This window comes from Thalassophryne amazonica, chromosome 5, assembly GCF_902500255.1.
Source record: "Thalassophryne amazonica chromosome 5, fThaAma1.1, whole genome shotgun sequence".
In the NCBI taxonomy this organism is placed as follows: Eukaryota; Metazoa; Chordata; class Actinopteri; order Batrachoidiformes; family Batrachoididae; genus Thalassophryne; species Thalassophryne amazonica.
Genome location: NC_047107.1, coordinates 133,855,028 through 133,878,812, shown reverse-complemented (window position 1 = coordinate 133,878,812; position 23,785 = coordinate 133,855,028). Strand labels below are relative to the sequence as shown.

The window sequence follows — 23,785 nt, the reverse complement described above, 5'->3', positions numbered from 1 at the left end:
TCAAGGAGGCGCTACAGGCTCACAAGGACAAAAACAAACAGACTGAAAAACAGTTTCTTCCCCAAAGCCATAACCACATTGAACTCTAGCATGCGCTGATCCTCCTCGTGCAATCCTGACCATGTGTAATAACCCAATCACCCATGGAGAATATACATTTCTGTGCAATATACGAGGGCTGTCAATAAAGTATAGGTCCTTTTTATTTTTTTCAAAAACTATATGGATTTCATTTATATGTTTTTACGTCAGACATGCTTGAACCCTCGTGCGCATGCGTGAGTTTTTCCACGCCTGTCGGTGATGTCATTCGCCTGTGAGCACTCCTTGTGGGAGGAGTCGTCCAGCCCCTCGTCGGAATTCCTTTGTCTGAGAAGTTGCTGAGAGACTGGCGCATTGTTTGATCAAAATTTTTTCTAAACCTGTGAGACACATCAAAGTGGACATGGTCCGAAAAATTAAGCTGGTTTTCGGTGAAAATTTTAACGGCTGATGAGAGATTTTGAGGTGATACTGTCGCTTTAAGACTTCCCACGGAGGGAGACGTCGCGCAGCGCTCTCAGGCGCCGTCGTCAGCCTGTTTCAAGCTGAAAACCTCCACATTTCAGGCTCTATTGATCCAGGACGTCGTGAGAGAACAGAGAAGTTTCAGAAGAAGTCGGTTTCAGCATTTTATCCGGATATTCCACTGTTAAAGGAGATTTTTTTAATGAAAGATGTGCGGACGGGTCCGCGCGTCAGGACGCAGCCGGCGCGGTGTGGTGGCACAGGAAAAACACCTCCGTGTTGATAACCATTTGTAAAATCCAGGCGGCTTTTGATGGCTTTCAGTGGAGTGAGTATATGAGAAATTGTTTAACAGCTGGACATGTTCCAACTTGTCCTTAAGGCTTCCAACTGAGGTGTTTTTCCTGTGGTGGAGCGTCGCAGCGGCTGCGAGCCGATGCTGCAATCCGCCTGCATGACTTTCATTAAAAAAATCTCCTTTACAGTGGAATATCAATCAATCAATCAATCAATTTTTTTATATAGCGCCAAATCACAACAAACAGTTGCCCCAAGGCGCTTTATATTGTAAGGCAAGGCCATACAATAATTATGTAAAACCCCAACGGTCAAAACGACCCCCTGTGAGCAAGCACTTGGCTACAGTGGGAAGGAAAAACTCCCTTTTAACAGGAAGAAACCTCCAGCAGAACCAGGCTCAGGGAGGGGCAGTCTTCTGCTGGGACTGGTTGGGGCTGAGGGAGAGAACCAGGAAAAAGACATGCTGTGGAGGGGAGCAGAGATCGATCACTAATGATTAAATGCAGAGTGGTGCATACAGAGCAAAAAGAGAAAGAAACAGTGCATCATGGGAACCCCCCAGCAGTCTATGTCTATAGCAGCATAACTAAGGGATGGTTCAGGGTCACCTGATCCAGCCCTAACTATAAGCTTTAGCAAAAAGGAAAGTTTTCAGCCTAATCTTAAAAGTAGAGAGGGTGTCTGTCTCCCTGATCTGAATTGGGAGCTGGTTCCACAGGAGAGGAGCCTGAAAGCTGAAGGCTCTGCCTCCCATTCTACTCTTACAAACCCTAGGAACTACAAGTAAGCCTGCAGTCTGAGAGCGAAGCGCTCTATTGGGGTGATATGGTACTACGAGGTCCCTAAGATAAGATGGGACCTGATTATTCAAAACCTTATAAGTAAGAAGAAGAATTTTAAATTCTATTCTAGAATTAACAGGAAGCCAATGAAGAGAGGCCAATATGGGTGAGATATGCTCTCTCCTTCTAGTCCCCGTCAGTACTCTAGCTGCAGCATTTTGAATTAACTGAAGGCTTTTTAGGGAACTTTTAGGACAACCTGATAATAATGAATTACAATAGTCCAGCCTAGAGGAAATAAATGCATGAATTAGTTTTCAGCATCACTCTGAGACAAGACCTTTCTGATTTTAAAGATATTGCGTAAATGCAAAAAAGCAGTCCTACATATTTGTTTAATATGCGCTTTGAATGACATATCCTGATCAAAAATGACTCCAAGATTTCTCACAGTATTACTAGAGGTCAGGGTAATGCCATCCAGAGTAAGGATATGGTTAGACACCATGCTTCTAAGATTTGTGGGGCCAAGTACAATAACTTCAGTTTTATGAGTTTAAAAGCAGGAAATTAGAGGTCATCCATGTCTTTATGTCTGTAAGACAATCCTGCAGTTTAGCTAATTGGTGTGTGTCCTCTGGCTTCATGGATAGATAAAGCTGGGTATCATCTGCGTAACAATGAAAATTTAAGCAATACCGTCTAATAATACTGCCTAAGGGAAGCATGTATAAAGTGAATAAAATTGGTCCTAGCACAGAACCTTGTGGAACTCCATAATTAACTTTAGTCTGTGAAGAAGATTCCCCATTTACATGAACAAATTGTAATCTATTAGACAAATATGATTCAAACCACCGCAGCGCAGTGCCTTTAATACCTATGGCATGCTCTAATCTCTGTAATAAAATTTTATGGTCAACAGTATCAAAAGCAGCACTGAGGTCTAACAGAACAAGCACAGAGATGAGTCCACTGTCCGAGGCCATAAGAAGATCATTTGTAACCTTCACTAATGCTGTTTCTGTACTATGATGAATTGTAAAACCTGACTGAAACTCTTCAAATAGACCATTCCTCTGCAGATGATCAGTTAGCTGTTTTACAACTACCCTTTCAAGAATTTTTGAGAGAAAAGGAAGGTTGGAGATTGGCCTATAATTAGCTAAGATAGCTGGGTCAAGTGATGGCTTTTTAAGTAATGGTTTAATTACTGCCACCTTAAAAGCCTGTGGTACATAGCCAACTAACAAAGATAGATTGATCATATTTAAGATCGAAGCATTAAATAATGGTAGGGCTTCCTTGAGCAGCCTGGTAGGAATGGGGTCTAATAAACATGTTGATGGTTTGGATGAAGTAACTAATGAAAATAACTCAGACAGAACAATCGGAGAGAAAGAGTCTAACCAAATACCGGCATCACTGAAAGCAGCCAAAGATAACGATACGTCTTTGGGATGGTTATGAGTAATTTTTTCTCTAATAGTTAAAATTTTGTTAGCAAAGAAAGTCATGAAGTCATTACTAGTTAAAGTTAATGGAATACTCAGCTCAATAGAGCTCTGACTCTTTGTCAGCCTGGCTACAGTGCTGAAAAGAAACCTGGGGTTGTTCTTATTTTTCTTCAATTAGTGATGAGTAGAAAGATGTCCTAGCTTTACGGAGGGCTTTTTTATAGAGCAACAGACTCTTTTTCCAGGCTAAGTGAAGATCTTCTAAATTAGTGAGACGCCATTTCCTCTCCAACTTACAGGTTATCTGCTTTAAGCTACGAGTTTGTGAGTTACACCACGGAGTCAGACACTTCTGATTTAAAGCTCTCTTTTTCAGAGGAGCTACAGCATCCAAAGTTGTCTTCAATGAGGATGTAAAACTATTGACGAGATACTCTATCTCCTTTACAGAGTTTAGGTAGCTACTCTGCACTGTGTTGGTATATGGCATTAGAGAACATAAAGAAGGAATCATATCCTTAAACCTAGTTACAGCGCTTTCTGAAAGACTTCTAGTGTAATGAAACTTATTCCCCACTGCTGGGTAGTCCATCAGAGTAAATGTAAATGTTATTAAGAAATGATCAGACAGAAGGGAGTTTTCAGGGAATACTGTTAAGTCTTCAATTTCCATACCATAAGTCAGAACAAGATCTAAGATATGATTAAAGTGGTGGGTGGACTCATTTACTTTTTGAGCAAAGCCAATAGAGTCTAATAATAGATTAAATGCAGTGTTGAGGCTGTCATTCTCAGCATCTGTGTGGATGTTAAAATCGCCCACTATAATGATCTTATCTGAGCTAAGCACTAAGTCAGACAAAAGGTCTGAAAATTCACAGAGAAACTCACAGTAACGACCAGGTGGACGATAGATAATAACAAATAAAACTGGTTTTTGGGACTTCCAATTTGGATGGACAAGACTAAGAGACAAGCTTTCAAATGAATTAAAGCTCTGTCTGGGTTTTTGATTAATTAATAAGCTGGAATGGAAGATTGCTGCTAATCCTCCGCCCCGGCCCGTGCTACGAGCATTCTGACATTTAGTGTGACTTGGGGGTGTTGACTCATTTAAACTAACATATTCATCCTGCTGTAACCAGGTTTCTGTTAGGCAGAATAAATCAATATGTTGATCAATTACTATATCATTTACCAACAGGGACTTAGAAGAGAGAGACCTAATGTTTAATAGACCACATTTAACTGTTTTAGTCTGTGGTGCAGTTGAAGGTGCTATATTATTTTTTCTTTTTGAATTTTTATGCTTAAATAGATTTTTGCTGGTTATTGGTAGTCTGGGAGCAGGCACCGTCTCTACGGGGATGGGGTAATGAGGGGATGGCAGGGGGAGAGAAGCTGCAGAGAGGTGTGTAAGACTACAACTCTGCTTCCTGGTCCCAACCCTGGATAGTCACGGTTTGGAGGATTTAAGAAAATTGGCCAGATTTCTAGAAATGAGAGCTGCTCCATCCAAAGTGGGATGGATGCCGTCTCTCCTAACAAGACCAGGTTTTCCCCAGAAGCTTTGCCAATTATCTATGAAGCCCACCTCATTTTTTGGACACCACTCAGACAGCCAGCAATTCAAGGAGAACATGCGGCTAAACATGTCACTCCCGGTCCGATTGGGGAGGGGCCCAGAGAAAACTACAGAGTCCGACATTGTTTTTGCAAAGTTACACACCGATTTAATGTTAATTTTAGTGCCCTCCGATTGGTGTAACCGGGTGTCATTACTGCCGACGTGAATTACAATCTTACCAAATTTACGCTTAGCCTTAGCCAGCAGTTTCAAATTTCCTTCAATGTCGCCTGCTCTGGCCCCCGGAAGACAATTGACTATGGTTGCTGGTGTCGCTAAGTTCACATTTCTCAAAACAGAGTCGCCAATAACCAGAGTTTGATCCTCGGCGGGTGTGTCGCCGAGTGGGGACAAACGGTTAGAGATGTGAACGGGTTGGCGGTGTACACGGGGCTTCTGTTTAGGGCTACGCTTCCTCGTCACAGTCACCCAGTCAGCCTGCTTTCCCGGCTGCTCGGGATCTGCCAGGGGGGAACTAACGGCGGCTAAGCTACCTTGGTCCGCACCGACTACAGGGGCCTGGCTAGCTGTAGAATTTTCCACGGTGCGGAGCCGAGTCCCCAATTCGCCCAGCCTGGCCTCCAAAGCTACGAATAAGCTACACTTATTACAAGTACCGTTACTGCTAAAGGAGGCCGAGGAATAACTAAACATTTCACACCCAGAGCAGAAAAGTGCGGGAGAGACAGGAGAAGCCGCCATGCTAAATCGGCTAAGAGCTAGTAGCTACGCTAAGCTAGCAGATTCCTAAAAACACGCGAAGTGAATAATGTGTAAATAATTTAGAGGTGATTCAGCAGAAGGAGTGCTTTAGTTAAGGCACGTAAAGATTACACTGGGAAACAAATCGTAATCTAGATAACTAGATCAATCTAACTGCGCAGATTAAACAGCTAACAGATACAGAAAAACACCGCTGTGCTCCGGAACAGGAAGTGATACAATACCGCAGTGAGAGCCAACCACCAGTAGAGAATATCTGGATAAAATGCTGAAACCGACTTCTTCTGAAACTTCTCTGTTCTCTCACGATGTCCTGGATCAATAGAGCCTGAAATGTGGAGGTTTTCAGCTTGAAACAGGCTGACGACGGCGCCTGGGAGCGCTGCACGACGTCTCGCTCCGTGGGAAGTCCTTAAAGCGACAGTATCACCTTAAAATCTCTCATCAGCCGTTAAAATTTTCACTGAAAACCAGCTTAATTCTACAGGATGACTATATAACGATCAGAGTTTTCTCTTACTCAGAGCTATGTACAATACTGTCAACATCTTGTGCAAGTGTCTTCAGTCATTTTGCATAAACATGTTGTAATCACTGTTCTCAATGTAAAAAAAAAGAAAGCAATGTTTACTGTTACGACACTGGAAAAACAATTTCCTTCGGGATTAACAAATTTATTCTTTTTCTTAAATTACTCTTTTGAAGTTAAACTTGGGAAACATGATCATTATGACATTCAACAAAAATCTGATACCTTAAATAAACTGATGGAGTTGATACAACCACCACAAGAAACTTTTGGCAATAACAACTGAACCCGACATCTCAGAATCATATTTCTTTTTTTTTCTGGTGTTCCTCATGCTCAGGCCCATCTACCTATGGTGGCCCCGCCTGCGTCTATCCTGTAGCTTGGAGGACATTTTGTTTTATTCCTACTCTTATCAAATCAAACTCTTATCAAACTCAGTCAAAAACTTTGCTTAGATACTGTCAGTGTGAATTAAACTTGTCACATAGCTTCCCCAAGGCACCTGCATCTCATGAAAATAAATCAACATTTAGGATACACAGACAGGTGTTCGGAGTTCGGGGAGGCTATGGAGGAGGACTATCGGTCGGCCTCGAAGAGATTCTGGCAAACCGTCCGACGTCTCAGGAGGCGGAATCAGCTCTCCACCAGCACTGTTTACGGTGCGGGTGGGGAGCTGTTGACCCTGACTGGGGATGTTGTCGGGCAGTGGAAGGAGTACTTCACCCCAATAGAGCGCTTGGCTCTTTGACTGCAGGCTTACTTGTAGTTCCTAGGGTTTGTAAGAGTAGAATGGGAGGCAGAGCCTTCAGCTTTCAGGCTCCTCTCCTGTGGAACCAGCTCCCAATTCGGATCAGGGAGACAGACACCCTCTCTACTTTTAAGATTAGGCTTAAAACTTTCCTTTTGCTAAAGCTTATAGTTAGGGCTGGATCAGGTGACCCTGAACCATCCCTTAGTTATGCTGCTATAGACTTAGACTGCTGGGGGGTTCCCATGATGCACTGAGTGTTTCTTTCTCTTTTTGCTCTGTATGCACCACTCTGCATTTAATCATTAGTGATTGATCTCTGCTCCCCTCCACAGCATGTCTTTTTCTTGGTTCTCTCCCTCAGCCCCAACCAGTCCCAGCAGAAGACTGCCCCTCCCTGAGCCTGGTTCTGCTGGAGGTTTCTTCCTGTTAAAAGGGAGTTTTTCCTTCCCACTGTCGCCAAGTGCTTGCTCACAGGGGGTCGTTTTGACCGCTGGGGTTTTTACGTAATTATTGTATGGCCTTGCCTTACAATATAAAGCGCCTTGGGGCAACTGTTTGTTGTGATTTGGCGCTATATAAATAAAATTGATGAAATTGATGATGTTGATGATCTCCTCAATCCCATCGTCACGTCTTCCGAAGAGGAAGCAGAGACTGGGGACTCGGAGGCGGACTCATCCATTACCCAGGCCGAAGTCACCAAGGTGGTTAGAAAGCTCCTTGGTGGCAAGGCTCCTGGGGTGGATGAAATCCGTCCTGAGTACCTTAAGTCTCTGGATGTTGTGGGGCTGTCTTGGCTGACACGCCTCTGCAACATCGCGTGGTGATCGGGGACAGTACCTCTGGATTGGCAGACCGGGGTGGTGGTTCCTCTGTTTAGGAAGGGGTCCGGAGGGTGTGTTCCAACTATAGGGGGATCACACTCCTCAGCCTCCTCGGTAAGGTCTATTCCAGAGTACTGGAGAGGAGAATTCGACCGATGGTCGAACCTCGGATTCAGGAGGAGCAGTGTGGTTTTCGTCCTGGTTGCGGCACACTGGACCAGCTCTACACGCTCCATCGGGTGCTCGAGGGTTCATGTACGACCGCAGCAGAAGCTTGGTTCGCATTGCCGGTAGTAAGTCAAAACTGTTTCTAGTGCACGTTGGCCTCCGCCAGGGCTGCCCTTTGTCACCGGTTCTGTTCATTATTTTTATGGACAGAATTTCTAGGCGCAGCCAGGGTGTAGAGGGGGTCCGGTTTGAGAACCGCAGAATCTCGTCTCTGCTGTTTGCGGACGATGTGGTTCTGTTGGCTTCATCAAATCAGGACCTTCAGCGTGCACTGGGGCGGTTTGCAGCCGAGTGTGAAGCATCCGGGATGAAAATCAGCACCTCCAAATCCAAGGCCAAGGTTCTCAACCTGAAAAAGGTGCTTTGCCCTCTTCAGGTCGGTGGAGTGTCCTTGCCTCAAGTGGAGGAGTTTAAGTATCTCGGGGTCTTGTTCACGAGTGAGGGACGGATGGAGCGTGAGATCGATAGACGGATCGGTGCAGCATCTGCAGTGATACGGTCGCTGTATCGGACCGTCGTGGTGAAGAGAGAGCTGAGTAGGGGGGCCAAGCTCTCGATTTACCGATCGATCTACGTTCCGATCCTCACCTATGGTCATGAGATTTGGCTCATGACCGAAAGAACGAGATCGCGAGTACAAGCGGCCGAGATGAGTTTCCTCCGCAGGGTGGCTGGGCGCTCCCTTAGAGATAGGGTGAGGAGCTCGGTCACTCGGGAGGAGCTCGGAGTCGAGCCACTGCTCCTCCACGTCGAAAGGAGTCAGTTGAGGTGGCTTGGGCATCTTTTGCGGATGCCCCCTGGACGCCTCGCTGGAGAGGTGTTCCGGGCACGTCCCACTGGGAGGAGGCCCCAGGGAAGACCCAGGACACGCTGGAGGGACTACATCTCTCGGCTGGCTTGGGAACACCTTGGGGTTCCCCCGAAGGAGCTGGAGGAGGTGTGTGTGGATCGGGAGGTCTGGGCGGCTTTGCTTGAGCTGCTGCCCCCGCGACCCGACTCCGGATAAAGCGGAAGAAAATGGATGGATGGATGGATGGATACACAGACAGGTCAACTGAGTGACTTTGTACAGCTGTTACTTGCATGGGTCAAAATGCATGAACAGGTTTTGGACCCCGTCAATAGCCACTTGTGGCTATATTTCAAAGACATATTTAGCCAGTGACAAGGCCACTGTTGAGATCCATCCAGAAATGCTGAAGGTTCTGGGTGTGGAGGGACTGTCTTGGATGAGACGTATCTTCAACATGGCACTGAGGTCTGGGACAGTGCCTAAGGAGTGGAAAACTGGGGTGGTGGTCCCCATATTTAAAAAGGGGGACCAGAGAGTGTGTGCTAACTACAGGGGCATCACACTACTCAGCCTCCTTGTAAAGTCTACTCCAGGGTGCTGATAATCAAACCTCTGACTGAAGATTAACAATGCAGGTTGTGTCCTGGTCATGGAACAACCAACCAGCTCTTCACTTTCACAAGGATCCTGGAGGGTGTCTGGGTGTATGCCCATCCAGTCTAAATGTGCTTTGTGGACTTGGCGAAGGCGTATGATCAGGTACCCCGGGAGATACTGTGGGAGGTGCTACGGGAGTAGGGAGTGAGGTGGTCCCTTCTCAGGGCCATCCAATCTCTGGACTAACAAAGCGAGAGCTGTGATCGGCTACTCGACAGCAAACTGGACTCGTTTCCAGTGGGGGTTGGCCTCCGCCAGGGCTACGCCTTGTCACCAATCCTTTGTAATACTGATGGACAGGATATTGAGGTGTAGCCGGAGGGATGGGGGTTTCCAGTTTGGTTGGCTCAGGGTCTCATCAATGCTTTTTGCAGATTATGTGGTCCTGTTGGCTTCATCAACCTGTGACCTCCAAGACTTTCTGGATCGGTTCGCAGCCAAGTGTGAAGTGGCTGGGATGAGGATCAGCACCTCTAAATGTGAGGCCATTGTTCTCAGCAGGAAACCGATGGATTGCCTACTATAGGTAGGGAATTTGATCTTGCCCCAAGTCAATGAGTTCAAGTTCCTCTGGGTCTTGTTCACAATGAGGGGACAATGGAAAGTGAGATTGGCCAGAGAATCGGGGCAGCAGGGGCAGTGTTGCATTCACACTACTGTACTGTTGTGATGAAAGGGGAGCTGAGCCAAAAGGTGAAGCTCTCGATCTACTGGTCAGTCTTCATTCCTATGCTCACCTACGTTCATGAGGGTTGGCTCATGACCAAAAGAACTAGATTGCAGGTACAAGCGGCCAAAATGGGTTTCCTCAGGAGGGTGGCTGGTGTCTCCCTTAGGGAGAGGGTGAGAAGTTCGGTCATCCGTGGGGAGCTGGTAGTAGAGTCGCTGCTCCTTTGCGTTGAAAGGAGCCAGCTGAGGTGGTTCAGGCATCTGGTAAGGATGCCTCCTGGGCATCTATTCAGGGAGGTGTTCCAGGCACGTCCATCTGGGAGGAGACCTCGGGGAAGACCCAGGACTAAGTGGAGAGATTATATCTCCACACTGGCCTGGGAACGCCTCAGGATCCGCCAGTCAGAGGTGGTCAATGTGGCATGGAAAAGGGAAGTCTGGGGTCCCCTGCTAGAGCTGTTGCCCCCATGACTAGAACCTGGAACCTAGAATCAGTGATAAGTGACTATTTAGGCATTTCTAATTTAAATTAAGATCACTGACCTTTATAAATCACCCATCCACTAAGTGAAAAAAACTGATTGAGTTGAAGACGGGGTTGTATATGCTGACCCAGTAGCATTTTAACCCTAATCTCATCTTAAAAACTACAGCCAATCAACTATTACAAACATCATTTTCATTCTTAGTGGCCCAACATTAGTAAAGTTTGACTACACTTATTTTGAAGCATTGTGGCTGTAGACCAGTGTTACACTCACTCTGTTGTCTCCTGTCGGTGCCAGTGGGTCAGTCATCCAGGATCCAAACCTTGAACCAGATGTCTTTATTGTGATTGGTTCAGAGATTCCCGTTAGTTTCCCACAGGCTGAAACATATCAAATATCCATGAGTTCATAGTGGAATGGACAAAAAACACAAACAGATTAACGCTTCATTTGAGGCTTTATTGTCATTTGATTGTTCATTGTTTCTTCGGCAAACACTTCCTCCTATGCTGGCAGATGTTCCTGATCACCTGCGCCGACTGCCTGGTGTTTTCCCCTGAAGGGGGCGCAGTCAGACACAATGCTTCGTCAGTGTACGGGACTCCGGCATGAAAACATTAACACTGGCTGTCTTGTCTACCTCCCCAAAGAAAGTGGATTAGAAAAGCACATTTAAAACAACCAGAGTTGACCAAAGTGCTGTACACATTAAAACAAGATAATTGATAAAACACAGAAATACAATAAATACTCATACTAAAATACATAACTAGCCATGAAACAAATAAAAATGTCTTAAAATTACATTAAAAATTTGCCAAAAGTCCACTTCCGCTTGGTTAAAAGCCAGAGAAAAGAGGTGAGTCTTTAAAGAAGATTTAAAAACCTCAACAGAACCCGCAGAACAAATATGCCAGGGCAGGTTGTTCCAGAGCCTATAGGGGGCGCTGCCACAAATATGCCACCCTTAGTTTTAGCCTCATTTTTGGGGTGACCAGTAGCAGTTGATTTGCAGATCTTAATGCTGTGGCAGAGGCATAGACATGGAGGAGCTCAAACAAATACTGGGGGGCTAGGCCATTAAGAGCTTTAAAAACAAGCAATTACATTTTAAAAACTATTCAATAAGCAACTGGAAGCCAGTGCAGCAAGCTAGGACAGGAGATATGTGGTCCTGCTTGCGTTTGCCAGTAAGGAGACGGGCAGCCGCATTTTGCACCAGCTGCAGGCGGTGCAAGAGTGAATGGTCCAGGCCAATACAATGAGTTATAGCAATCCAAATGTGTGTTAATAAAAGCATGGATTACAGTCACAAATCTTTATGTGGCAGGTACCTTTTTAATTTACATAAAATTTGTAGTTGGAAAAAGCTAGTTTTCACAACTGAACTAACTTGGCGATCATGTTTCAGCCTATCATCAAATATGATGCCAAGATGTTTCATTGAAAACTGGCTGTTTGGTGTCGAGGCCCAGAGAGCCAGCAGAAAAATCTGTTGGACCACATCCACACATTATAATTTCAGTCTTGTTTTCATTTAAATTCAAGAAGTTTACAGTCACCCAGGGCTTAACATTGCTTAGACAATCAAACAATGTCTGTATGGAATCATAGAATGTTGACATTAAAGACAGGTAGATCTTGACATCATCTGCATAACAATGAAAAGAAAGATTGGATTTCTTAAAAATTGACAGTAATGGTAACATATACAATAGGAATCAGCCTAAGGATGGAACCTTGGGGGACCCCAGAGGCAAGAGGGGTGAGGAGGAGGTGAATTCTTATATTTCTTTTTGCCTTTAACTATTCTGTTATGAGTTTGGTTATTTGTATATGAGTGAATATCTGTTATGCATGGGTGTCTAAGAAATTCAATTCAATTCACCTAGCTCCGGTCAGTCAAGTTTGACTGGAACCATGAGAGAGCAGAGCCTGTAATGCCCACCCACTGTTCCAGTCATGCTAGGAGGATCGCAGGACCCACAGTGTCAAAAGCAGCTGTCAAATCAAGGAGCACCAACAACGCAGGGTTTCCTGAGTCAACAGTTACCATTAAAACATTAAAAACTCTCAGCAGTGCTGTCTCAGGGCTATGGCATGGTTTAAAACCAGACTGAAAGTTCACATAGAGATCACTGGCCACCAAGAATGATTGGATCTGAATAAGAACCATTTTCTCTAAAATTTAAGACAGAAATGGCAACTTAGAGCTAGGTCTGAAATTGTACAGTACAGAGGGATCCAAATTTTTCTTTTTGATGAGACGCTGCACAATGGTATGTTTGAGAGCAACTGGAACACATTCAGTGCTAAAACAGAGATTAATAAATCAAAGAACAATGGAGCCCACCATACTGAATACCTCTTTAAAAACACAAGAGTGAATGCTGTCCAAAGGACAGTTTGTAGGTCGGAGATGTTTACCTACATTAGCCAGTGATGGGAGGGATACAGGCTCAAACTGATCAAAAACAGCATGTAAAGAAGGAGCTGTGATATCAGAGCTCGGGCCTGCAGAACAGACAGCAGATGGCCAAAGAACAGTAATTTGTTTTCAATAAAAAAAACCTGAGAAAACACTCACAGAGGGAGAGCGAGGGTGTTACTGTAGAGTTGACATAGAGATTTACAAGAGACTTAAAAATGTTTAAAAAAAAGAACCTGAGGCTTGTGGCTATTACAAGAAACAAGATTGGAAAAATATTAAATTTTAGCAGCCTTAACAGCACTCTGGTAGACAGATAGGCTTTTACAAAGAGCTTCTTTAGAAATATGCAACTTATCTTTTTTCCATTTTCTCTCAGTGTGCTGGCAAGAGCACCTGAGAGCACGTGTGGAGTCATTAAGCCACGGTTCTGAACGGGCTTTTGAGCACCTTGATCTAAAAAGTGCAACAGAATCAAGAATAGCCACACATGTAGAATTAAAATTGCTCAGACGTTCTTCAGTGCTAATAATATAATTAACATCCAGAGTGTTAAGTATATCACCAGAGGTGATACAGTCAAAATATAATAAGCACTTTATAAATGAGTTTGCAGACTTTCTGTCCGGGATTGTGGTGAAATACAATGATATTTTAATCTCTGGAGATTTTAATATACCTGTCTGTTGTGAATCCCATCCTCTGGTCAAGGACTTTTTAAACCTGATTGAGTCCTTTAATTTTACCCAGTGCGTATCTGGTTCGACTCATGAAAAGGGGCATATTTTAGATCCTGTGTTGTCTTATGGTTTATCTGTCTCTATTAATGAAATCTGTGCAAATATGTGCATATCTGACCATCTACCTCTGCCATTCACTTTGACGCTTCCCTGTTTGGTTACATAGCACCAAAACCCCCTGCTGAGAGTTTTTAATAATTTGATTTTAGCTGCTGACTCAGGTAGTCCTGCCATCCTGATGCAGGACTGATTTAGACTTGTCAGCTGCCTTTGATACAGTGGACCACGTGATTCTGCTGCATCGTCTCGAGCAGTGTGTGGGCATTACAGGCTCTGCTCTGCTGGTTCAGTTCGTACCTCACAGAGCGGAGATTTTCTGTGCAGCTAGGTTACTTTTCTTCAGATGTGGCCCCACTGACCTGTGGAGTTCCTCAAGACTCCATTCTAGGTCCTATTCTTTTCCTTTTGTACATGTTGGCTCTCAGCGGTATCTTCTGAAAATAACAAATATCTTTCCATTGCTTTGCCGACGATGTCCAGATTTACATGCTACTAAGGTCGTTAGGCAATGACCCAATGCAGCCATTACTGGATTGTTTGAGTGAGGTTACATCTTGGAAAAATGCTAATCTATTAAATCTTAATGAATCCAAGATTGAGGTTATCCTGTTTGGGGAGGGGGCACCTCCACAGCCTGCTCTACTGATGTCCCAGGTCCCCTGGGTTCCAACATTCATTCCTGTGTGAGGAACCCAGGGGTGATTTTTGACAGCCATTTTAAATCTGATAAGCAGATCAGTGTTGTTAGAACAAGTTTCTTCCAACACCCCAACCAGAGTCTTAAGGTCTTCTGACCAACTGTTGCTGGAGGTGCCTAAAACCAGATTAAAGACGAGAGGTGACAGAGCCTTTGCAGCTGCTGCCCCCAGGCTCTGGAATAGTCTCCCCTTTAATACTAGATCATCCTGTCCCTAGAGACTTTTAAATCACTTTAAAAACCTATTTTCCTCAATGACTGATTATATCTCTGTTTCCTACTACTTTTTACTTTACTTTGCCTTTTATTTGTTTTATTGCCTGTTGTAATTTTATTTTTTTTTAACGACTGGGGTAACTTGGTGCCCATTTTTTCATATTTATTATGTGCAGCACTTTAATGGACTGCTGGACTGCTGTAATTTTAAATGTGCTTTAGAAATAAAGGCTGAGTTGAGGTGAGAACATTTTGTGCCTTTGAATCTGAAACACGTCATCCTAGATTCCTAGATAGGTTTGATTTTCCTTGTCCTGCATCTGAACATGCTGAAGTGTGAAAACAATTATATGAGATATTTATGTAAACTGTGGCAGAGTCCAACTACAACTTCCTTTTCAATTTTCAGTGGTTGTGAAGTGGTTTACAATTCAATTACATTTTAAGTATTTGGTAGGATTCCACACACAGATTAAATTATGCGGTTTAGAACAGGGGTTTTCAGAATGTGGGAGAGTGAGCCCCCCCTCGGAGAACAAATAAATAGTTGCGCCCCCCCCCGGCACACACATACACAATTTCAACATCTTTGTGTGTTTCTTTTTCTTCTTTTACACATCTTAAACACATATTTAAAGTATTTGTGTGTTTTTAAGGAACTGCCTCTGCATTTACACATTTTACAGCCTTTAAAAACATATTAAACGTTTTTAAAGAACTTTCTATTCTTTCACACATTTTACACCTTATTCAAACATTTTAAACGTGTTTTATGTGTAAAAAATATGTTGGATAGTCTTTAACAACTCTTATTTTTGATGATTTTGTTTAATAGCTTACAAGTACCTTTAATGTTTGTTTTATTTTTTTTCCAATAAATTACTGTAATACTACTGCCTTTTGCAAGAGAGTTTTATATTGGTTAGCTTGTGTTTATGTCTTGCATTTACTCTCAGCTTCAATTGTTCTAAGTTTTAAGAATTGCTTGTGCAAAAAAGTTTTCTTCTTACATGCATTCAGCAGTCCCTTTGTGACCCAGGGTTTAGCGGCATTTCGCTTATTAACAAGTTTTAACATCAGTGGACAATGTTTATCATATAAATTGAAAATAATGGAGATAAATGATTCATATGATTGATCAATATCCTCAGTATAAGTGTCATGCCAGTTTTGGTGCATTAAATCTGCTCTAAGATTTGCCATAGATTCCTTTGTTATTTTCTTTTTGAAATTTCTAATTTGCTCGATTTATGCTCAATTTTGTCAACTAAGGAATTGTAAACAACGAAGACTGCCAAGTGATCAATAATGTCACTAATGAGTAACGGACCCATTAAATTCCCAAAGACATTTGTTAATATACGAGGGCTGTCAATAAAGTAACGGTCCTTTTTATTTTTTTCAAAAACTATATGGATTTCATTCATATGTTTTTACGTCAGACATGCTTGAACCCTCGTGCGCATGCGTGAGTTTTTCCACGCCTGTCGGTGACGTCATTCGCCTGTGAGCACTCCTTGTGGGAGGAGTCGTCCAGCCCCTCATCGGAATTCCTTTGTCTGAGAAGTTGCTGAGAGACTGGCGCGTCGTTTGATCAAAAAATTTTTCTAAACCTGTGAGACACATCAAAGTGGACACGGTTCGAAAAATTAAGCTGGTTTTCAGTGAAAATTTTAACGGCTGATGAGAGATTTTGAGGTGATTCTGTCGCTTTAAGGACTTCCCACGGTGCAAGACGTCGTGCAGCGCTCTCAGCCGCCGTCGTCAGCCTGTTCAAGCTGAAAACCTCCACATTTCAGGCTCTATTGATCCAGGACGTCGTGAGAGAACAGAGAAGTTTCAGAAGAAGTCGGTTTCAGCATTTTATCCGGATATTCCACTGTTAAAGGAGATTTTTTTAATGAGTCTTCAATTTCCATACCATAAGTCAGAACAAGATCTAAGATATGATTAAAGTGGTGGGTGGACTCATTTACATTTTGAGCAAAGCCAATTGAGTCTAATAATAGATTAAATGCAGTGTTGAGGCTGTCATTCTCAGCATCTGTGTGGATGTTAAAATCGCCCACTATAATTATCTTATCTGAGCTAAGCACTAAGTCAGACAAAAGGTCTGAAAATTCACAGAGAAACTCACAGTAACGACCAGGTGGACGATAGATAATAACAAATAAAACTGGTTTTTGGGACTTCTAATTTGGATGGACAAGACTAAGAGTCAAGCTTTCAAATGAATTAAAGCTCTGTCTGGGTTTTTGATTAATTAATAAGGTGGAATGGAAGATTGCTGCTAATCCTCCGCCTCGGCCCGTGCTACGAGCATTCTGGCAGTTAGTGTGACTCGGGGGTGTTGACTCATTTAAACTAACATATTCATCCTGCTGTAACCAGGTTTCTGTAAGGCAGAATAAATCAATATGTTGATCAATTATTATATCATTTACTAACAGGGACTTAGAAGAGAGAGACCTAATGTTTAATAGACCACATTTAACTGTTTTAGTCTGTGGTGCAGTTGAAGGTGCTATATTATTTTTTCTTTTTGAATTTTTATGCTTAAATAGATTTTTGCTGGTTATTGGTGGTCTGGGAGCAGGCACCGTCTCTACGGGGATGGGGTAATGAGGGGATGGCAGGGGGAGAGAAGCTGCAGAGAGGTGTGTAAGACTACAACTCTGCTTCCTGGTCCCAACCCTGGATAGTCACGGTTTGGAGGATTTAAGAAAACTGGCCAGATTTCTAGAAATGAGAGTTGCTCCATCCAAAGTGGGATGGATGCCGTCTCTCCTAACAAGACCAGGTTTTCCCCAGAAGCTTTGCCAATTATCTATGAAGCCCACCTCATTTTTTGGACACCACTCAGACAGACAGCAATTCAAGGAGAACATGCGGCTAAACATGTCACTCCCGGTCCGACTGGGGAGGGGCCCAGAGAAAACTACAGAGTCCGACATTGTTTTTGCAAAGTTACACACCGATTCAATGTTAATTTTAGTGACCTTCGATTGGCGTAACCGGGTGTCATTGCTGCCGACGTGAATTACAATCTTACCAAATTTACGCTTAGCCTTAGCCAGCAGTTTCAAATTTCCTTCAGTGTCGCCTGCTCTGGCCCCCGGAAGACAATTGACTATGGTTGCTGGTGTCGCTAACTTCACATTTCTCAAAACAGAGTCGCCAATAACCAGAGTTTGATCCTCGGTGGGTGTGTCGTCGAGTGGGAAAAAATGGTTAGAAATGTGAACGGGTTGGCGGTGTACACGGGGCTTCTGTTTAGAACTACGCTTCCTCCTCACAGTCACCCAGTCGGCCTGCTTTCCCGGCTGCTCGGGATCTGCCAGAGGGAAACTAACGGCGGCTAAGCTACCTTGGTCCGCACCGACTACAGGGGCCTGGCTAGCTGTAGAATTTTCCACGGTGCAGAGCCGAGTCTCCAATTCGCCCACCCTGACCTCCAAAGCTACGAATAAGCTACACTTATTACAAGTACCATTACTGCTAAAGGAGGCCGAGGAATAACTAAACATTTCACACCCAGAGCAGAAAAGTGCGGGAGAGACAGAAGAAGCCGCCATGCTAAACCGGCTAAGAGCTAGTAGCTGCGCTAAGCTAGTGGATTCCTAAAAACACACAAAGTGAATAATGTGTAAATAATTTAGAGGTGATTCAGCAGAGGGAGTGCTTTAGTTAAGGCATGTGAAAATTACACTGTGAAACAAATCGTTATCTAGGTAACTAGATCAATCTAACTGCACGGATTAAACAGCTAACAGATACAGCAAAACACCGCTGTGCTCCGGAACAGGAAGTGATACAATACCGCAGTGAGAGCCAACCACCAGTAGAGGCAAGCAAGAGCTGTCAAAAGCTCCAAGTCAGTCAACTCAAGTCACTAGCCAATAGCAGTCTGCCTCTTGGTAGGAGGGGTCTCGTTAGGTTTAAAACTCCAGCTTTTGTGGCTTCTGTTTGTTCTTCTCTACAAGAGTCAAGACAGAAGTGAGACTACCAGAGCAAGAATTTTAGCTGAGGAAGCTTCTGCGATTTGAAGTGAAACATCCTCGCGTCAAGCAACCCAGTCCAGTTGAAGATTTATGCTTCTCTACTAAAGTAATACAGCTGTTTAAAACTGGTGACAAAGATGTCTTTGCAAATTACAGGCCAATCTCACTCCTGCCACAATTTTCCAAAATTTTGGAAAAAGGTATTTTTAAAGAGGTTAAATGACTTCATCAATAAACATCACATACTTAGTTAACAGTAATATGGTTTCAGAAATCAATCAATCAACTTTTTTCTTATATAGCGCCAAATAAAGGGAAATAAATAGCACTACTTCACTGACTGTAATTGATTTTGTTAAGCAGATTACAAATGCAATTGAAAATGAGCAATATATTGTAGGGGTCTTTTTTGATTTACAAAAAGCATTTGACAATATTAACTCATTGAGTGCCAGCCATTTGCCACACACTTCTACATAAAGAAAAGCTTTCGATAACTTTTGGTCAGTATCGTCTCTGGGTGATGTGGAACAAATTTGAAGTGCATTGGACAAAATCCCTAGGAGGAGTTCGTTCAAATACAACATGTGTTTTTTTTTTTTGACTGTGCGTGACGTGGCATGATGGCGCCAGGGTGTTTGGCTTGTCCTCTGTCTGCGCAAATTTTGTTTTTGGCAATTATACTCCACAAAAATATAAACGCATCACTTTTGGTTTTGCTCCCATTTTGTATGAGATGAACTCAAAGATCTAAAACTTTTTCCACATACACAATATCACCATTTCCCTCAAATATTGTTCACAAACCAGTCGAAATCTGTGATAGTGTGCACTTCTCCTTTGCTGAGATAATCCATCCCACCTCACAGGTGTACCATACCAAGATGCTGATTAGACACCATGATTAGTGCACAGGTGTGCCTTAGACTGCCCACAATAAAAGGCCACTCTGAAAGGTGCAGTTTTGTTTTATTGGGGGGGGGATACCAGTCAGTATCTGGTGTGACCACCATTTGCCTCATGGAGTGCAACACATCTCCTTCGCAACATCCGTGAAGAGAACACCTCTCCAACGTGCCAAACGCCAGCGAATGTGAGCATTTGCCCACTCAAGTCAGTTACGACGATGAACTGGAGTCAGGTCGAGACCCCGATGAGGACGACAAGCATGCAGATGAGCTTCCCTGAGATGGTTTCTGACAGTTTGTGCAGAAATTCTTTGGTTATGCAAACCGATTGTTTCAGCAGCTGTCCGAGTAGCTGGTCTCAGACGATCTTGGAGGTGAACATGCTGGATGTGGAGGTCCTGGGCTGGTGTGGTTACACGTGGTTGTGAGGCTGGTTGGATGTACTGCCAAATTCTCTGAAACGCTTTTGGAGACGGCTTATGGTAGAGAAATGAACATTCAATACACGAGCAACAGCTCTGGTTGACATTCCTGCTGTCAGCATGCCAATTGCACGCTCCCTCAAATCTTGTGACATCTGTGGCATTGTGCTGTGTGATAAAACTGCACCTTTCAGAGTGGCCTTTTATTGTGGGCAGTCTAAGGCACACCTGTGCACTAATCATGGTGTCTAATCAGCATCTTGCTTCGGTATTGCTTAAATTTTCATTGTTACGCAGATGATACCCAGCTTTATCTATCCATTAAGCCAGAGGACACACACCAATTAGCTAAACTGCAGGATTGTCTTACAGACATAAAGACATGGATGACCTCTAATTTCCTGCTTTTAAACTCAGATAAAACTGAAGTTATTGTACTTGGCCCCACAAATCTTAGAAACATGGTGTCTAACCAGATCCTTACTCTGGATGGCATTACCCTGACCTCTAGTAATACTGTGAGAAATCTTGGAGTCATTTTTGATCAGGATATGTCATTCAAAGCGCATATTAAACAAATATGTAGGACTGCTTTTTTGCATTTACGCAATATCTCTAAAATCAGAAAGGTCTTGTCTCAGAGTGATGCTGAAAAACTAATTCATACATTTATTTCCTCTAGGCTGGACTATTGTAATTCATTATTATCAGGTTGTCCTAAAAGTTCCCTAAAAAGCCTTCAGTTAATTCAAAATGCTGCAGCTAGAGTACTGACGGGGACTAGAAGGAGAGAGCATATCTCACCCATATTGGCCTCTCTTCATTGGCTTCCTGTTAATTCTAGAACAGAATTTAAAATTCTTCTTCTTACTTATAAGGTTTTGAATAATCAGGTCCCATCTTATCTTAGGGACCTCGTAGTACCATATCACCCCAATAGAGCGCTTCGCTCTCAGACTGCAGGCTTACTTGTAGTTCCTAGGGTTTGTAAGAGTAGAATGGGAGGCAGAGCCTTCAGCTTTCAGGCTCCTCTCCTGTGGAACCAGCTCCCAATTCAGATCAGGGAGACAGACACCCTCTCTACTTTTAAGATTAGGCTTAAAACTTTCCTTTTTGCTAAAGCTTATAGTTAGGGCTGGATCAGGTGACCCTGAACCATCCCTTAGTTATGCTGCTATAGACGTAGACTGCTGGGGGGTTCCCCATGATGCACTGTTTGCTCTGCATTTAATCATTAGTGATTGATCTCTGCTCCCCTCCACAGCATGTCTTTTTCCTGGTTCTCTCCCTCAGCCCCAACCAGTCCCAGCAGAAGACTGCCCCTCCCTGAGCCTGGTTCTGCTGGAGGTTTCTTCCTGTTAAAAGGGAGTTTTTCCTTCCCACTGTAGCCAAGTGCTTGCTCACAGGGGGTCGTTTTGACCGTTGGGGTTTTACATAATTATTGTATGGCCTTGCCTTACAATATAAAGCGCCTTGGGGCAACTGTTTGTTGTGATTTGGCGCTATATAAAAAAAATTGATTGATTGATTGATTGAATCTTGATATGGCACACCTGTGAGGTGGGATGGATTATCTCAGCAAAGGAGAAGTGCTCACTATCACAGATTTAGACTGGTTTGTGAACAATATTTGAGGGAAATGGTGATATTGTGTATGTGGAAAAAGTTTTAGATCTTTGAGTTCATCTCATACAAAATGGGAGCAAAACCAAAAGTGTTGCGTTTATATTTTTGTTGAGTATATAAAGTTAAAAATAAACTGCTGCTGCAACATGCCCAGGATCTGTTTAAACTGAGGAACTCCAGTTATAACTTGAGCCGAATTTTGTTTTTTGAGAAATTGCAGATCCGAACGACTGCAAAGAGTCACTGTGTCTCTTTTAAAGGGGTTAACACCTGGAACAACTGTTCTGACAATATTAAAGTACTTGGTACTTTGGTGGGCTTTAGGAGGCATTACAAGAATTATAAAATTTCTTGTTATAATTGAAGACTTGGGTTTATTGTTTTTGTTATTGCTTCTGGGATTGTGTGACAGTGTTTGTCTGATAGTATTCTGAAAATTGTGTTCATGGTTACATGCTTGTATAAATGTGTTTATATAATTCTTATTTTTAGTATTAGGGGTAGGCATTTCAAAGCTTTGCACCCTTTCGGCCACACAGGATCTTTGTAAAGTTGTTTTGTTGTGAATTTTTGTTGTTGAACTGCGTGCCGAATAAATTAATTCATTCAAATCCACTGGTAAACTGAGAGCCTTTCCATCTGGCTGAGCCCCTTCTTCACCATGACTATAAGGTATCGCATCCATAAAAAAATCAGACACCGCCCCAATCCATCTATCAATCTCACACTACCACTTACCCCCACTTGTGAACAAGACCCTGAGACACTTAACGTCCTCCAATTGGGTCAATAACTTTTCTCTGACCTAGAAGGGACAATCCATCTTTTTGCAATAGAAGACCATAGTCTCAGATTTGGAGGTGCTGGTTCTCATCCCAGTCACTTCACACTTCACCTCGCCTCAAACCTGCTCAGTGAACATCAGAGGTCACAGATGCAACTCTGAGGTAACTACAACCCCAATTCCAATGAAGTTAAGATGCTGTATAAAATCAATCAATCAATCAATCAATCAATTTTTTTTATATAGCGCCAAATCACAACAAACAGTTGCCCCAAGGCGCTTTATATTGTAAGGCAAGGCCATACAATAATTATGTAAAACCCCAACGGTCAAAACGACCCCCTGTGAGCAAGCACTTGGCTACAGTGGGAAGGAAAAACTCCCTTTTAACAGGAAGAAACCTCCAGCAGAACCAGGCTCAGGGAGGGGCAGTCTTCTGCTGGGACTGGTTGGGGCTGAGGGAGAGAACCAGGAAAAAGACATGCTGTGGAGGGGAGCAGAGATCGATCACTAATGATTAAATGCAGAGTGGTGCATACAGAGCAAAAAGAGAAAGAAACAGTGCATCATGGGAACCCCCCAGCAGTTTACGTCTATAGCAGCATAACTAAGGGATGGTTCAGGGTCACCTGATCCAGCCCTAACTATAAGCTTTAGCAAAAAGGAAAGTTTTAAGCCTAATCTTAAAAGTAGAGATAGTGTCTGTCTCCCTGATCTGAATTGGGAGCTGGTTCCACAGGAGAGGAGCCTGAAAGCTGAAGGCTCTGCCTCCCATTCTACTCTTACAAACCTTAGGAACTACAAGTAAGCCTGCAGTCTGAGAGCGAAGCGCTCTATTGGGGTGATATGGTACTACGAGGTCCCTAAGATAAGATGGGACCTGATTATTCAAAACCTTATAAGTAAGAAGAAGAATTTTAAATTCTATTCTAGAATTAACAGGAAGCCAATGAAGAGAGGCCAATATGGGTGAGATATGCTCTCTCCTTCTAGTCCCCGTCAGTACTCTAGCTGCAGCATTTTGAATTAACTGAAGGCTTTTTAGGGAACTTTTAGGACAACCTGATAATAATGAATTACAATAGTCCAGCCTAGAGGAAATAAATGCATGAATTAGTTTTTCAGCATCACTCTGAGACAATACCTTTCTGATTTTAGAGATATTGCGTAAATGCAAAAAAGCAGTCCTACATATTTGTTTAATATGCGCTTTGAATGACATATCCTGATCAAAAATGACTCCAAGATTTCTCACAGTATTACTAGAGGTCAGGGTAATGCCATCCAGAGTAAGGATCTGGTTAGACACCATGTTTCTAAGATTTGTGGGGCCAAATACAATAACTTCAGTTTTATCTGAGTTTAAAAGCAGGAAATTAGAGGTCATCCATGTCTTTATGTCTGTAAGACAATCCTGCAGTTTAGCTAATTGGTGTGTGTCCTCTGGCTTCATGGATAGATAAAGCTGGGTATCATCTGCGTAACAATGAAAATTTAAGCAATACCGTCTAATAATACTGCCTAAGGGAAGCATGTATAAAGTGAATAAAATTGGTCCTAGC

The 23,785-nt window shown here is 43.1% G+C and overlaps 1 protein-coding gene across 1 annotated transcript in view; it reads right to left on the bottom strand.

Moving 5' to 3' along the window:
• The window catches only part of LOC117511388 (noelin-like), a 112,593-nt gene that overhangs the window by 5,787 nt on the left and 83,021 nt on the right, over window positions 1-23,785 (bottom strand). The window contains exon 5 of the mRNA XM_034171437.1: window positions 10,615-10,721. Coding sequence (XP_034027328.1) covers window positions 10,615-10,721 — 107 coding nt within the window. The remainder of the gene's footprint in view (window positions 1-10,614; window positions 10,722-23,785) is intronic.